This window comes from Stegodyphus dumicola, chromosome 5, assembly GCF_044657685.1.
Source record: "Stegodyphus dumicola isolate Sdum_Otavi_A_Nest chromosome 5, ASM4465768v1".
NCBI lineage: Eukaryota > Metazoa > Arthropoda > Arachnida > Araneae > Eresidae > Stegodyphus > Stegodyphus dumicola.
The window spans coordinates 228,845,823-228,864,458 of NC_140772.1; the positions used below are offsets into that span (position 1 = coordinate 228,845,823).

The 18,636-nt window shown below is 32.5% G+C and overlaps 1 protein-coding gene across 1 annotated transcript in view; it reads right to left on the reverse strand.

Moving 5' to 3' along the window:
- Pur-alpha (Purine-rich binding protein-alpha) overlaps positions 1-18,636 on the reverse strand; it is a 98,006-nt gene that overhangs the window by 39,860 nt on the left and 39,510 nt on the right. Inside the window, exon 3 of the mRNA XM_035365150.2 lies at positions 15,090-15,211. Coding sequence (XP_035221041.1) covers positions 15,090-15,211 — 122 coding nt within the window. The remainder of the gene's footprint in view (positions 1-15,089; positions 15,212-18,636) is intronic.

An 18,636-nucleotide genomic window follows, 5' to 3' on the forward strand; every position in this document is an offset into this window, starting at 1 on the left:
ATGCAGACATAATTTTCAAGAGTAAGCAGTTATAAATAAATAAATTAGGTAGTTAGATAACCTTAGTCATAATGGATTTACATGGACACTATTAACTTTTATTTATTTTTAAATAATATTTGTTAAAAAAACTCTACTAAAATCACAATCTAATAAAATTTCACAGTTTAAAATATATGTAATTTATGACATTGTTTCTTAAATGATACAATGATTACCCTATTTTAACACATTATTTGTAACAACAACACTCAACAAAATATTTATGCATCTTTTTAATTTGAAGCCATCCCAGACATTTTGGCTAGTTTATATTGATTTCCTTCTCTTTAAACATCTTTTCTAACAACTAGAAATTTGAACTAGAAACTAGAAATTTGTCGCAATATGCAAGCTAATGTTTGTTCTCACTAGTTTTTGCATGCTTTATCACCTAACTTGTCTACCTCTCCACAATGCAGCTATGAGGGTTTACTTGATCTGTTAAAAGTTAAATAGTCCAAAACCTCCACACAGATATGAGGCAAATTATCGCTATGTTTGAAAGTAACTACAATGTCAGACAAAGGTTTAAATAAGCCTCCAATTTAAAAAAGAACTTAGGACATAAAAGCATGTTCTGATGCTAACAAAATAAATTAATCAAGAACAGTCAAATTTGAACTAAAAATGTGGGCAACTGGTCAAAGACTATACAACTTAATTTTAATTTAAGCTGGCTCAGTAACTCTATCATATGAGGAAACAGAATTGAGAAACTATAGTAAAGAATAAAATTATAAACAACTCGGTAATTTACATAATAAGAACTGTACATATCTTTGAAGAATAATTTTCTTTATGTATTCAGTTTCTTTTTTCAACATATTTCCTTTTCATTTTAGAAATTTTTGATTTAATTAAGGATTTCTGTTATTGTTAAAAAAATTAATAAATGCATTTATAGAATGCATAGAAAAAGCTGCTAATTTTATTTCTTTAGAATGTTCATATTACTAAAGAAATAAAATTAGTTGGCTAAGGCCTAGTTATAGAACTGGCGTAGCAGAATTTTTAGAATTTAATGACACACTGAGCAACAAAATTGAGTAATGTCATACATTTTAGAATTTAGAGCAGGAATTGGAAGCAGAATTTAGAAAGGCACTAGACAGTGGAATTTAAGATCCAGAGAGATTGCATCAGGTGGGAAAATGCCTAGCTCCAGATAATGAATAATGCTTAGATAAATCTTTTAAATGGTCAGTTTTCAATTTCTTTATTAATAAAAAAATTCCTTTCTATAACATTTGTTCATGTGATAAGATTAAAAGCATTTTGTATATTTTCCATGCTTGTGTTTAGTCAAAAGTAGAGAAAATAAAGGGAAGATAAAAATGTTAATTTTTCTGTAATCTTCTAGAATCCCGGGTCTATAAATCTTGCCGTCAAACCCCGTCTAAACTTTCCAAGCTGCAATGTCTAAAATCCTAAAGAAAAATTACCCCTACTAATTTTGTAACAGCAAAAAGTCAGAAATATTTTGAAAAAAAAAAAAAAAAAAAAAAAAAAAAAGAGGAAAGGGGGGGGGGCAAGTGTAAAATTAATTTTATAGAGAAAACCGATGCATATTCTGAGAATGATGAGACAATTACATAAGGAAAACTCTTAGTATAAAAAAATTATAAAGGATTGTTAATCAAATACATAGCTAATTTTGCTTTTGCTAAGAACTATTTCGTAAATCACGCTTTATAGCATTATACCGTATTTTTCAGATTCAAAACATTGTATAATAAGTTGCCAAAATGGAACTTTATAGAATGGCAGCAAAAAATAAAAATGTTTTATTTTAATGCTATTTTTAAAATATAATTTCAATACATTACCATTACTTTAATGAAATTTATCAATGTCCAAATGTTTTTAAAAAAAGTGTCGAAAAATTCCCAGATATCGAAATTAAAAGTTTTCTTTGAAAACTGATCTTAAAATCACCAAAATGTTGATACGTCACCAAATTTAGAACCGTTAAATAAAAGAATTTACATTACCAAAAGCGAAAAGTTGTTTACGAGCTCTTCATTAGAAAAAATGAATTTCGAAATGCTTATGTTTCACTTCTTGCTGAGAAACTAGAGTATCTCACCATTTATATTACATACTTGCCAACCTATGACACTAAAAAATCAGGAGATTTTTTTAAGAAATCGGGAGATTTTTCACAATGTTAAAAAGACTTTTTAAATAGTAAGTAATTCTTAAATGCAAGCAACACAAAAATACCTTACACATAAAAAACATTTTTATTACTTGCATCGTTTAAGAAAACAAAAACAAAAAAACTTTAATCAGTTTTCGCACAAATGTTATAAACACGGCAGATTTTGCTTTCTTTAAGAAAGAAACTTCATAATTTTGTTCATAGCAATTGCCCCGTAGGCCTGCTTTCGCTAATAAAAGTTTTTCTAATGTGTCATCACTAATATTAGATCTAAATTTAGTCCTCGTTTTCCAACAGCACGGAAAATCCTCTCACACTCTGCATTACTATGGGGGAACTGTCAAGATGGCCAACATAATTCTAGACAGTTCAACATATTTTAAAATTCCATCAGCATCTTTCAGTTTTCCAATTAAACTCCACTGGGTGTCAATCCTAGCTGATTTTATAACTTCATCCAAGTTTTCTAATTGTAAACTACTGTTATACAACTGTTGGAAATGTTTCAATTTTTCCTTCCTTTTAGAACTCCTTTCAAGATAATAGTAAATATCAACAATGTGGACATCAACATTTATTGGTAAAGAATCTGCCCCCTTTTCAGCTGCTAAATTTAAGAGGTGACAAGTGCACCTCATAATCTGCAAATCTGAATTTTCCTTTCTTAAGATGCCTGCAACACCAGTTTTCAAGCCTACCAATACTGGTGCATTATCGGCACCAAGTGCTAAGCAATTATCCAGAGAAACTACATTTTCTTAAAGTTTTAATAACTAGCTGTGCTATATTAAAGCCTGTCAAATGTCCTTCTAAAGTGGGGAAAGAAAGTAAATTGCACTCAATTTCTGAAAACTCTGGATTGAAAAAAGAAACAACAATTGGATACAGTTTTGAATCGGTATTATTGCTTCCATCCGTAGAGAGGCAGAATGAAGCTATTTTAATGCAATCAATAACTAAAGATTTATTTTTCAAATCCATTTCTTTAACAATTGCACCAGTTTTGGTTCTTGCACTTGAGTATTTCTTAGCGATTTCACTATCGGGAAACATTTTTCTAAATTAAGCTGCAGCGTGATCCGATGCATTCAGTAGCAGGTTGTGTTCCAGTAAAAAGGCAGCGAACAGACAGTCTGCATTAATAACTTTTTAGTCCTTTGTTTCCGAAGAAAAATCAGATTTTTTGTTTTTTTTTCAAAAAACTCATGTTGTCCTCATGTGACTCATGTCATGTGACTCATGTTTCAAAAAACTCATAAGTCCGAACTTATCAGCCAGCGAATGTTTTAAGTTGCTTGAAATGATTTGCGAAGATTTGATCGCAGTTTTTATTTTGGATAAGTTCGGACTTATCCAAAATAAAAACTGCGATCAAATCTTCGCAAATCATTTCAAGCAACTTAAAACATTCGCTTATCCCATCTGTTGCGAATTGTGCCAGATTATATGCTCTTCCCAAAATTCATAAAAGTGGTATTCCTTTCCGCCCTATTGTATCAAATTTAGGTACTGCCTCGTATCCTTTAGCTAAATATTTAGTTTCTAGATTTTCCACTCTATTAGACAATAACATTTACACCATAAAAAATTCAATAGAGTTTGTAAAAAAGGTTAAAAACATTTCTCCTAGTAATTTACTCATGGTTTCTTTTGATGTAAAATCATTATTCACCAATGTCCCAGTGGAGGGTGCATTAAGATGTCTAGAAACCAGACTTCGTGAATTTCATTTCTCTTGCATCGAAATTGATGAGCTAATTTCTCTCACTCTGTTTGAAACAAACACATTTTGTTTTCCAAAATAAATATTACAAGCAAACTGAGGGATTAGCCATGGGAAGTCCCCTCAGTCTCATCCTGGCTGATATCTACATGCATTATTATGAATCAAAATTGTTTGAAACTTTAAACTTCCCGGCATGGTTCCGCTACGTAGACGATACTTTTACCCTGTTTGAAGGTAATAAAGATGATTTAAATAAAGTTCTTTCAACAATGAATTCTATTGATCCTGCTATTCAGTTCACTTTTGAACTTGAGACTTGCAATTCTCTTCCGTTTCTCGACATTCTGGTCACACGTAACACATCCAACTCCAGTACTACAGTTTACCGTAAACCTTCATCGGTTTGCCTTCCACCACACTTTAAATCATGTCATCCGACTAAACAAAAGTTAGCTTCATTTTATTCCTATGTTTTCCGTGCTCTTCAAGTTTGCTCCTCCAAACTAGCCCTTGATGAAGAACTAAATTATTTAAAAGCAATAGCTATTGACAGGGGCTTTTCACCCAACATTATTAATCAAGCAGTTAAAAAATTCTCATCTCAACACACTAAAAGCCACACTCTTATTTTAGGAGATTATAAAAATTCTGTTGTCATTCCCTTTCCATCAATTAGCTATAAAGTTGCACATATTTTGCAGAAATTTAACTTTCGGGTTGTTTTTTTCTCCCATCAATAAAATTCCAACTTCTATACTCAAGGACCCCATTCCGGATATGAATTCCTGGGGTATTTATAGGATTCCTTGCCAGTGTGGTTTAATTTACATTGGCCAAACTAAGAGAGCCTTAAAATTTCGCGTCAAAGAACATGAGGCATATGTTAGAAAAAAGGAAACACAGAGGTCTTCTGTTGCTCAACATTGTTGGTCCGAAAATCACACTTTCAATTTTTCTGCTGCCAAAATTATTCAAAAAACATCTTCCATTGGAGAACTGGATTTTCTAGAGGCATTTCACATTCATAAAAATCTTTCTGTTCTAGTTAACGATCCTAATTACAATCCAAATTTGCCTTCGGCTTTTAGAGAAATTATGTTTTAGTTCTGGTTTCGCCAACAGATGGCGCCACTTGCTTATTCTTGTCCAGGCTTTCTTATCTTATCTAATCATTATTTCCTATCTTGTTCATTTGCGGTTTTGCAGCTGAAGATGATGGTTCGGTAAAACCATCGAAACTAGTCCTGTGAAAATTTTGTAGGTATAACGCTGATTTTTGTTGTTTGACTTCTGAATTAGTATTTATTCGGCGTGTTATTGTGTCTTAGTAATATTACTCATTAAATTCTTATTTTTCAATTCGTGTGCATAATTATGTGTAAAATAAATTTACATAGATCAAAATATATGGAAATAGAAGCCAATTTTATTTGCACAATGGGAAAAAAAAAAAAAAAAACATATTTTATATTCTGAGGGGACCCCCCCCTCCGAAAAGTTAAGTGTTGTAATGACCTTACGGATTGATAAGGCACCATAAGGAAAACGACACCAACATTTATTAAAAATTAACTTTCAAAGAATAATGAAAAAAAATTAACATTTAAAGAATAAAGGCAAACTCGGAGCACTACCTCGCTCCTACAACATAATTAACCTACAACCTGCCTCCTTTGAGGCTAACATGCAACTGGCCTCTCTCACTTGCTGGGCTCTGCCAGGCAGCTGATTGGCTGGCTCACCGCTGCCAGATACATGACACCCCCCCGGTAAGATTGTGCTACGCCAAAGCGAAGCAGAATCTGAAAACTGAACCAGCAAATACAAACTTAAATTGTATACTCCACATACCAAATTAATTCAAAATATATGAACATGTATACATGACATAATAACGTACTTTAAAATAAGTGCAATAAACATTCATCTCACAACAGATGAACAGATGGCTTGATACAATACCGGAGTTCTGTAATAAAACATATATGCAATACTATTTCAAAACACACTATTATAATGCAATATTAAATGGAAACCAGTAATTTGATTTTCAAAACAGATGGAAAGTAGCTCTCGTACAATTCCGGAACAAAAGAAAGTAACTAATGCAAAGTTTTAAAACATATTAGTTCATACTTAGTTCACACCTATTTCATTCACCCACTAGTCTGGAAAGACCATCTGCATTTTTTAATTGTGCACCAGGGCAATGAGAAATATGAATATTATAGCGCTGAAGTGCCATTGCCCACCTCTGTAATTTGGCTGAATGCGGTGCCGACTTGTACAAATATAATAATGGATTATGGTCTGTGATCAGCTCGATATTCGATCCAAACACCCAACACTCGAACTTTTTTAATGACCACACAACGGCATAAGCCTCGCGTTCAATAGTTGACCAGTTCTGCTGAGTTTTCGAAAGTCTTTGACTGGCAAAGCTGATAGGATGCAAACTGCCTTTGCTGTCTCGTTGTGACAAGCAGGCACCAACACCATATGAACTAGCATCACACTGTATGGTGTAAGGTTTTTCTGGTTCTGGAGTGTACAGTTTTGGTGATTCACACAGTCGACGTTTCAGTTCTTTAAATGCTGATTCCTCAACATCAGTCCATGGAATTATCTCAGGAATTTTCTTTTTCGTAAGCTCCGTCAATGGGCGAGCTATTTCTGCATAATTCTTTATGTAATCACGATAATAGTTGAATAAGCCTAATGCACTCTTGAGAGCAATCTTTGTTTTAGGACTTTTTATAATTTCAATGGCTTGTAATTTTTCAGGATCAGGTTGATGTCTTCCAGCTCCTATTATATGTCCTAAATACTTTATCTCCGAACGTGCAAAAACACATTTCTTCACGTTCACCGTAAACCTGAGATCACTTAATGTAGTTAGCACAGCATCTAAATGTTGGAGATGCGAATTCCAATCTGGTGAAAAGATAGCAATATCATCAATATATGCTTTGCAAAAATCACTATGTTTTCTTAAGGCATCATTCATCACTCGCTGAAAAGTAGAAGCTGCATTTTTTAATCCAAAAGGCATCACTTTCCAACGATATTGGGAACGATGTGTCTTGAATGATGTTAAATCACGACTTTCTTCTTCTAAAGGTATTTCCCAGTAACCTTTCAAGACATCTAAACAGGTGATAACATTCGCGTGTCCAATTTTATTGATTAGATCAGTCACATTCTCCATTGGAAAATCAACAGGTTTGGTTACTTGATTCAACAACCTGAAATCAATACATAAACGCATACTTCCGTCTTTCTTGGCAACACATACGACTGGGTATGCTATTTCAGCTTCACTTGGCTCAATAAGACCCAAGCTCTCTAATTCCTCGATCTGTTTATCTACTTCAGGTTTCAAAGATTCTGGGATCTTATAGATATATGGCTTTTTTCTTTCAGCTCCAGGTAACAACCGAATTCTATGTTCACCAACTCTGGCTATTTGGATCTCCCCAGAAAATAACGCGATGTGCTTGAGTAAGAGCTCGTGTAATTCCTTTTGTTTGCTATCCTCTAAATGACTAATATCCACCTCGATGTCCCTTCTAGTTACTGCGCAATCTCCTTTATTTGGAGTGGTATGAATTTCCCCAAACTCAGAATCATCTTCAAATATCACTCCCACAGTTTGTGCTCGAACATAAAATTTTCTTATTTTGTTCACATGAACATGCCTCACACTCCCATCGGGTAATTTAACTTTGTAGGAATGAGGATTCACTCTTTCAACAATTTCACCTGGACCTGTCCACCTAGCATATAGCTTGTTGCTAGAGTCTGGTATAAGTAAATATACTAGATCACCATTTTTAAATTCTTTCAAACTTTTGCGACGGTTAAAATAATATGCATAAGCTTCTTGTTTTTCCGCGGCAGATAAAGAAGCGAGCTCAGATGCTTTCTCTAAATTTATCTTTAATTCTTGTAGATAATCAACTGCTGAATTACTCAGATTAAGAGGTAATGGTATTTCACCGGACCATGATGATTTTAACACAGCTAAGGGACCTCTAGCTTCACGACCGTACATAACCATAAATGGAGATACACCGTTAGTGCAATTTGGAACTTCACGATACGTAAAAAGTAAATAAGGTATGTGCTTGTCCCAATTAACAGGATCTGTGCGAATTACATGATGTAACATTTGTTTAAATACCCGATTCCATTTTTCCACTGAGCCGTTTGATACTGGGTAACCAGGTGTCGAAAAACGAGGATGAGTTCCTAACCTTTTTTCGAAATCTTGAGTTAATTGTGAGGTAAAATTAGTGCCTTGATCACTACAAATTATTTCTGGAATACCAGTTCTCATAAAAATATCTAAAAGAGCCTCACAAGTAGCTTTAGCAGAAAGACTTTTTAAAGGTATGACTTCTGGCCATTTTGAATGATTATCTATCAAACACAAACAATATTTATGTTTCCTTCCTGAAGGAGGTGAAATTTCACCAATAATATCTATATTTACCGTATGAAAGGGATATGGCGCGCGAACAATAGGAGTAATCGGAATTTTATCCGATTGTCTTTCCGGACTTTTTAATTGACATCTTTCGCATGTTCTACAATAATTTTCTACATCTTTGGATATGTTCGGCCAATGAAATGAAAGCTTAATTCTTTCTTTAGTTTTCCTCATACCTAAATGATTTCCGAATATGGAATCATGAGCTAATTGAAGGACTTTATTTCGATAATTCTCGGGCAAAACTAACTGTTGTATGTTTTCCCCACAAATTTTTTCTTTATCAAATAATAATTCGTCCTGTAAAAAGAAATTATTCTTTCCTACTTCTGCGTCCTTAAAAGAATTTATTAATGTTTGGCAGTTTCTCTGATCGACCTTAAATTTATTCGATTCCGAATAACTGTTTAGTCTTTCATCATTCTGATTCGCAATTGAGCTATAAAAAAGATTTACATTTGACAGTTCAACGGCGCCAACCTTAGGGTGTTTTTGTTTATGAGTTTCTGGTTTTGTCTCGGGGAAGACTGTTGATTCATTCTCGTCTTCAAATATGCGATCCCATACATCTGGTGTAATTAAACATTGGACATTTAGCTTATCTGTCAACGCGAAAAGAGCTTCTACACGCGAATATAGACAACTGTTTGGTTTTTTGTAATAAATGGGAATAGTTGCTAACGTTGCCTCTATGACGTCGCCAAATGCGGAACTTAAAATGATTTTACCCTTACTTTCTATTTTTAAATCAGGAATTAATGTAGTGTTCAAAATTGGTATTTCCGTACCTGAATCTTTTATAGCTTCTACTTGCTTCCCTGCAATGTAAATAGTAATCTTTTCCAAGGAATAAAAATTAAGTTTTCCGTCGGAACACTCGGGTTTTTGTAAATGTTTAGAATTTACATTTGTAACAACCGCATTGTCCTTCGGTTTAGCTGAAGTGTTAACTTTCGGTTTGACCGGGAAATTATCGTTCTGTTTATTGGACCTCTCAAATTTATTTTGCCTGTTCGGGCAATCCTTAGCCAAATGTAAACTGCCACTACACACATAACATTCTCGCGGTTTAAACGAATGTTTCTGTTCATTTACCACTAAATCTTTTCTTAGCGCTGGTGGAATATATTTAGAGTTTTTGTTGTATGAATCACGAAAATTAGCGCGTTTCATTTTCTTATGTCATCAAAAGATTTACCTTTTGCGATGAAATAAGTGTCGCATTCCTCCGCTAGTTCTTCTGGACGTAGCCAACTTTCACCTTGTCGAACTGCAACATGGCACGCTAAATCACTATCCAATGTTTGAAAAAGTTTATCAGAAATTTTAAGTTAATTAAAGACTCAAAATCATTGACGTTTCTACTTTTACAATAATGGATCCAACATGATCTTAAACGAGAGGCGAACTGCAAATGAGTATTCCCCGTCAACCTTTGAGCTTGGCGAAAATTTTCTAAACATATAATTGGCGATGGTTCATATTCCTTAAGAATTAAAGATTTAATTTTTTCATAATCTTTCAAATCATCATCTTTAATATATACTAGAATATTAGAAGATTTATCATTTATCAGTTTAAGTAAAATTTCAGACTTAAACTCATTTGGTACGTTCTTATGCTTAAAAGCCCTTTCTATGGAATCAAAAAATAAGTTCCATGCTTCACCCTTTTTAGGTACAGAAATCGATAATGCCTGTACAGCTTTCAAAAGCTTATCTAATGAAAGTGTATTTTCTACGTTATTACTAGATTCGTTGCTACTTTCAATTTGCATTAAACGCAATTTCACAATTTCTTCTGACTTTTTCCTTTCTTCAACCGTAGTATTAAGAAATTCAATAACAAAATCTTTATCTTTCAAATATTCTTTGGAACTTAAAAGCTTATCTTTTAATTCTACAACTTTTAAACTAGAATCGGCTTCTTCACCTAGTTCCTTCAACACCGAAATCAAATCACTTTTAACTACTCCTTTAAACATATTTAGAAGAAATTTTCCTTAAAGTTACAACAAAAATGTCTCACCTTTTCTCCAAAATCCGGTCGTCTTCGTTAGCTCTGGTTCTCGAAATCGAGAGCGTGCTGTAATGACCTTACGGATTGATAAGGCACCATAAGGAAAACGACACCAACATTTATTAAAAATTAACTTTCAAAGAATAATGAAAAAAAATTAACATTTAAAGAATAAAGGCAAACTCGGAGCACTACCTCGCTCCTACAACATAATTAACCTACAACCTGCCTCCTCTGAGGCTAACATGCAACTGGCCTCTCTCACTTGCTGGGCTCTGCCAGGCAACTGATTGGCTGGCTCACCGCTGCCAGATACATGACAAGTGTAAAGCGAATTTTCAACAGAAAACTGATACAAATTTAAATATTCTGAAACAATTACACCAAGGAAAAAAACTTATAATAAAACATACAAGAAAACAAATGGAACTAATTTAAAAATAGAGCTGTTTCAGAAACTGTGCTTTACAGCATTTATTAATTTGCTCATTTTTCAGAATCAAAACATTTTTTTTAAGTTACAAAAATGAGAAGTAATGTGTCGCTAAAATATGGAAGAGAAAATAAAAATATTTTATTTTAATGTTATTTCTTAAATAATTTGAATATAATTATTTTTATGATATTTATAGATGTTATTATGATATTCATCAATGCAAAATAATTAAAATGTTTTTGAAAAAATTGTCAAAATTTCATAAATCTTCAAATAAAAAATTTTGTTTGCAAACTGAACTTGAAATTGCCCTATTTAGGGCCGCAAAATAAAAGAATTTATATCCCAAAGGGAGAACAGTTGTTTTTGATGTAATATTTTATGAATGCTTCATTTATGAAAAAAAGAAACCCCTGAAATGTTAATCTTTCAGTTGATGAAGGGTCTCCTGTTATCCTGAAGTTTAGTATCCACCATTAAGGAGTAAGAAAGAATTCAAACGTTACCTCATGAAATACATATCTGTCAAGGCATCGCTAAAAAATACTCCTCCAAAATGTTAATCCACTTCCAAAAAGGCAGTCGTAAAACACAGATAGAAATGTCAGTTCAGTACAATTAAGGAGCTTTCGTTGGATTTGATTGAAATTAAGGACTTTTAAGGAACGTATGAACCCTGCACAAATATATACACAAATTAAGGTATAAAAACAGAATCTTTCTACAGTCATCAACGAGCTCAGCTTACATTCCAGTTACACACTGCGGTGGGCACATACAAACGCAACTTGCATTACAGATTTATGACATATAGATGTTGCATGTATTTGGAAAAAAAGATTGCTTAATCTCACAACCGCCTGAAGGGTCAATAACACAAAGGGATAAATTCAAACAATCATTTTTACAATAAGATCATGACTTAACAAACAAATCAGTGTGACAGTAATTTTTAAAAGGTACAAACTATACAGAGATTAGACTTACAAATATTAGAAGAAAAACAATCAAATTACAGTTTATAATAAATATCATAAAATACTTCAGGCTCTTTAAAAAAAAAAAAAAAAAAAGTTTACATGTGCAATGTGGATGAGTCGCTTTTCCCTAGAAATTCCTCCACAAAGGCATCCCACTGCCTTAGGCAGATAGCTCTCGTGTGCTTTGCCATAATTAAGTTCATCCCAAACCCCATAATCAACAGTAGAGATTGTTTTACTATTTAATGCCACAGGTTTCATCTGGTGGCTTGTCTGCATGCATTTTTCCAGTTGTCTTGTGACTATTTGCTTTTGAATGTTGTTTGTTGAGTGATATGGTAGTAGGAACAACTTGAACTTATTAATATATTGCGAGTTCTTCTAACCAGGGCTGTGGAGTCGGAATTGGACAGATTTTGGAGCAAAAGGAATCAGAGCTGGAGTTGCTAAAAATAGGTAAACTCCAACTCTGGTTTTCGTTGGACAGTTTGAATTTGAAATGAAATTAAAATGAATTGAAAAAATTAATGACAAGCTGAGTTATTTTCTATTTTACTGACCTATTAATAAATAAATATAAGGGAGGAGGATGGGAGTGATATTTGCTATTAGTGATTAAACTGATTCATTTAGTTACAAATCTCACTGATAAATTTAGGTAAACAACAATAACAGCAACAACTAAAATTTATGCCATTCTTAAGAAGCGAGCAAGAAAAGGAGCAATTATTGATGAAACAATATGATAAGAAAGTACATATTGGATGATAAAGAGGTTTTTTAGAACTAAGAACTTTTTAGGAGATGTAGATAACCCTAATGTTTCATTAACAGAAAAACTGTGGAATGATCTTGCAGAGTTGGAAACTTCTTTCTATACCGTATACAGCCACAAAAAAGCCCTAATCTGAAGAATTGACAGGAGGCGAGAATGGGACGTTTGTTCTTTCTGAAATGAGGGTTTATAGCAGAAGGAATCCTTTCTTCTATGAAGAAAAGAGAAACTAGTTTGCTAGACAATGAGATCTTGCTAGGTTCAACATGTGTAGATTCGAAACACCAAATTTTCTTGGATGACGAACAAATTAAAAAGGCAAAGAAAGTCATCTATGAACTTTCATTAAGAATGAAATTATTCTCAGAACAACTGGAGAATTCGAATCAGGACAGTCAAGCTGCAGACATTGCAACTGAGTCTCTATCATGTTTTTCCACTGATGAATAAGATTTTGAGAAATATTTTTGGATAATATTGAAAAGGCTAAGCGGCAAAGCGAATGAATATAACAAAACAAGAGCCTTTAAATATAAAAATGAAAAAATACAAACAAGATTTCTACAGGCCTTTGAAGAAATAGAGAAATATGATTATGGTTGCAAGACACCTCTTTTAGAACTTATAAAAATCTATCCTGAAAAGTTAAAGAAGTAGCCCTAACAGTAATAGCCTCCTACTCAAGTTAATGTGGAAAGACTCTTCTCAGCTCTGAAGTTTATCAAATCAGATCTATGGCCCTCCAACAAAGAAAATCTTGCCGAAGATATACTGTTTCTTAGAAATAACTAATGCCAGTTTTTCCATTTCATAATAAATACTAATTAATATAAATAATTTGCTATGCCATCAATTTTTTTTTTGTAGCATCTATTACTTCTTTTATATTAAAAAAATAAGCTGTAACCAATGTGTAAATGTTTATATATATGAGGGAGTCCGAGTCCAGTGGGAGTCGTTAAAATTCCAGGAGTCAGTCAATTTTTGCTACCGACTCTACAACCCTGCTTCCAACACCTATACAGAGTATTTGAAGTGTATATAAAGAGTATTTGAAGTGAAATAAAAACTAAAGTTTTACTTTGAAAATGCATTTCATATTTTTTTATACAGGGTAATTTGATAATGCAGTATGAATTATAATATTAAATTAAAATTAGTTATTATGAAATTAAATGATTTTTTAAGACTACCTCTATCAGATCTAAATATTTGCATTTATCTTTATATTTCTGCTGTTTGTAGTAATGTGAGACTGGAAAATTTAAGTTGATTGAATGGAAAGATATGACAAACTTGCTAACTTTCCCTTGCATATTTTACACACAAGTTTCAAACAATACACACAGTAACCAGTTACGTATATTTAAATGAGGCTGATACATTTATACACATGTCACTTTGAATATCATCAAACACAAACAGATTACATCACTAAATTTGTTTGGCATGCTATACAATTTTCAGAGGCACTCTACAAAGTTATCAGGCAAAGATAAATCACCCTGCCTCTCCTCTCTGGACTGTAAGGAAAGTTTAGTTGCCAATAAGTGTAGAAAAGCTGAAGGAATGAATCAGGGAAGAAACTGTGAATTTTAGCTCCAATGTGCTTGATCATGTCATCAGTATCCATAATATATGGCTAGCCAAACAATGTCTGGCAAGTTATTTGCCAGATTGCATCAATTTTGGAGTGAAGTGGTAAAATTTACATAGTAAAGCACATATGTAAATGGATAAGTGTTAAAACAAATATGTGGAGCTGTGTTGTTTTTATAGCTATTTTTAAAATAGGTAATCAAAAATTATCCACCTTGTATTATAAATTAAGAACATAAAACTAGGTTTAAAAATCATTATAACTCTTAGCAAAGAAAATGATATAAGATTGAATTTCTGAAATGAAGAATTGACAATTATTATATATTTAAATTAAATAAATTATTTGAATCTGAGCATCTTATGCCAACTTAACAGTGAAAAAATTCAAAATAACTTGGCCTTATTCAATAAACTCTGTAACTACAAAAATGGGAATCATATTTAGCAACAAGTCAAGACAGTATCGTCAATACATTCTGATACTCGACTACATTCTCTAACCCCTTTGTGAAGATCAGTCTCACAGACACTTTTCACTCTGAGATGAATACTGGTCTGTTTCAGAAAAGACTGTATGTACAACAACATGTTGTCTTTTGGCCTCCTTTCAAGTTCATGTATACGGTTTTCCCTAACATCTTCTACAGTAATACCAAATTCCTTCTTTTACCAAATATTTCCAAATCAAATCAGTTACTACTGTATCACATTAATTTTAACTGTGGCACAATGTAAAGTCTTGTTTATTGCCTGTAACAACATCTTTAAAATCATACTTTATGAAAATATTTTGACATCATTTTTGAACATTAAATACTCACACAAAATGTTACAATTAATATTTTTTAACTATTACCTCTGCTACTTTAATAAAACGTCCTCTTCTATTTTGTTTAACATCCAGATAAAACCTTTTAGATTGTATTTGCAGCATCTTGGTTGCCAACTCTTGCTCTCCCTGAGGCACCATCTGCCCCCCTTAAAAGAAACAATTATGAGTCTATTATTAATAACTTATTCCTTTAATAAACTTTAAACTTATGCCTTTAATAATAATAAAACTTATTCCTTTAATATATATCAACAAGTAACATGCACTCATTTGCTAACATACGGTTCATAAAACTTTTCATGTCTAAAATAAGTTTGAGAACTATAAAATAAAGCAGAAAGACTTCTCTATGGAATAAGCATAGTGGTTAGTTTTTCACATATTGACAACAATCATAAAATACACAAAAATTTAAAATGCTAACTTACGATTCCTTGCATACTTCTGGTAGACTTACTATTTTAAACTTAACAAAAAATGGCACATGAGAGCGCAACATGTAATTAATTATACAAGAAAAGTGTTACCACTTTCTTGGAAGACAAAATTTTATCCTAAAGCAAACTCTCTTTATTTTTGAGTTACATAAAAGCAAAATCAAGAAAACTGAAAGTTTAAATTTGTTATGTCAGAACCATGATTTTCTATGGAAGCAACAATAAAAACAGTGGACCTAAGTTTGACCTCAAGTATACTTAATCTTTATGTAAGCTATTATAAAAGTATCCAATATTTTTATTGAAAAAAACTAAGCAATAATTGTACTTCCAAATGAAATTCGGTATTTTTTTGCATTAGACACATCATTATGAGTCTTAAAAACTTAAAATTACAGAAGTTACAATATGCTACCAAGTATTTGTCCACTTGCTCTGACACATACTACTCCTGTAACAATACTACGCTGCCTTACAATGGTAGTAAAAAAATTGTAGGTCACCAATGACTAACAGACTTGACAATCACTGGAGATACTGCAATTGATGTTCACTGGTAACCCTCAACTACAATTAGCAGAGTCCTGTGATTTCATTTAACATTCTACTCAGCTTTACTGCATTGTTCAATACCAGTGATCTTATTAACTGCCAGTAGTTATCAGTCACAGGGAGCAAACCACACAAATTTTATTTTAAACATCTACCAGAATTCATTTCATTGTTTCATATTGGTGTCCTTTTACTTATCTCCAGTGACCAAGAGCATAGACAGACACTGGTGTGCTTTGTTTTCATTTTAATTTATTTTACTGCTCCGTACTGGTGACCCAATCGCAACAGTTTACGGCAGAAGTCAACAACTTTGACATGTATCAGTGAGCTGACATTTAATTTCAATTTAAATACATCATATGCTCATAAAGTAACAGGTTAGTTTCTTATAAGTAAATAATAAAAAAAAAGATTAATAACTTTCAAATTAATTCACCTCCTTCAAAATAATTGTCAATAGAGATTATACAATTTTTCCAACGTTTAAGGTTATTGAAATACTGTTCATAGGTGTTGGAATTAACTGTTCATAAAATACATATAATATTTGATTTAATTTCAAAGATGTTTTAAAATCTGTCATTTTATGACCATCTTAAGCTTAAGGGAGGGGGGGCAGATTGTCATTACTCGGAAGAATATGGTGGGTGATGAACCACTGCAACTGAATGCTTTCAATATACTGTTGTACAGACAATGTCATATGGGGCCTAGCATTAATGTGCAAAAGATACCACTGCCCTGAATCAAAAAGCTCCTTCCTAACTCAGCTTATTCTATTTCTTAATCGAATAAAAGCAAACTGTAAAATAATGAATAACTGATTGATTTTCAAGGACAAATTCATAATGAAGAAGTCCTTTTTAATAAAAAATACGATCAACATCATCTTTTAGTTTCTAATATCATGCCTTTTTTTGGGGGGGGGGGGACAAGAGAGAAGACTCTCTTTTTCACTGCACACTTTATCATCTTTTTGTTTTGGGCAATATTATAGACAAAGGTCTCTCGTCTCTTACTATGATACCCTTTAAGAAATTGTTGTCCTGTCTCGCAGTTGTCAGCAAATCTTCACAGCATGCTTTTCTGCCCAAATCCCACCATACTTCAAGCACAAACATTTCTTCTCACTTTCACATCTTCTATTAACATTAATCTTTAAAAGACTAGTTTAAGACAAACTTAAAAGTTTGGGAAGGTTTCACTTAAAAGGATGGGTAATCTGACTGCATTTCCACCCCTTTTAGCTGCCACTGTAAAGGAAAACTTCTATTTTGAAACCTTCCTTTAAGGGTAGCCTTTGTTAATTTTCAGATAAGAGGCTAGGGAATACAAAGGAATTTTTCTCTTTCCCCTAAACTAGGGAAACGTATGATGCTGAAATTTCATAGCTGAAGTAACTGTTGAACGATAGAACATTAACTTTTAAAATTGCATTATAATGGAAATACGCCTTAGAGGCAAATACTTCCTAGGTAAGCCTAAAATCAATACATAGTCTAATCAGTTTTTGTTTGTTTTCAAACTGAATTTAGTTTAGAATCACATGTATTGATTGACAATTTTAATTTATACTCAAAAATGATGCTTAATCATTTGTTTCCCGCATAAATCGGCAACTCGCATTCATTTTGTTACAAACAGTGTGTAACAGCTTATATTTACATATTAAACCAATCCTCTTGTACTTGTGACATTACCTTAGTTTTCCTTTTTCATTATTATTCTTATTTAGTTTTTGTTTTTAATTAATTTATTTTTCCCTCACTGTATTGTATTTCACCTTTCAACTACATTACTGTTCATTACTTTTTCTTGCATTTTTGTGATTAAAGCTTAGCCCTCCTTTAGTTTTTTTTTAAATTTGATTTTATTTTCATTGTACTGCATTGCATTTTGCATGTTTCAGACATCCGTATTAAATACAAAAATTACAATAAAAATGGAAAATATACAGAAAAAACATATTTTTGATCACATTGAAAAATTGGTGAAATTAATACTAATATCATAAAATTTCAAGTGGATTGAATAACTTTATTTATTTATTTATACAGACCCACAACAGGTCAAGTGGTAAAATCGATGAACACTGATAGCCAGTTTCTAATATCATTCAATTCACATTTCGGTGAACTAACTGCTTGCACGTGACGTCATATGTAACAAGAATACCAACCAATTTCCAAGGAAGCCCTTTCTCCCTTGGGCATACAATCCTCCGTGCCTTGGTCATAATCCAAATATTCCAACTTTTATTTATACATGTGTAGAAAGACTGGAATTGTCATAAACAGATAAGTTAACCTGTCAAAATATAGATGCTGTTATGCAGGTCATTTTTACAGGATTTTAGCTCGCATTTTCATTATGCACAGGACTGCGAGGACTACCGGGATATTACAAATGTTATCAAAACAGTATTTCTCATTATTACTTCACCACAGTGATGACAATTTCATTCTTAATTTTTTTTTTTTTTAAAGAACATGCCAAAAATTAATTTTAGTCTCTCGGTAAAATATGAAAATAAGATAATATAGATAATTAGATTGCATGATTATGCCAAATTATGCTAG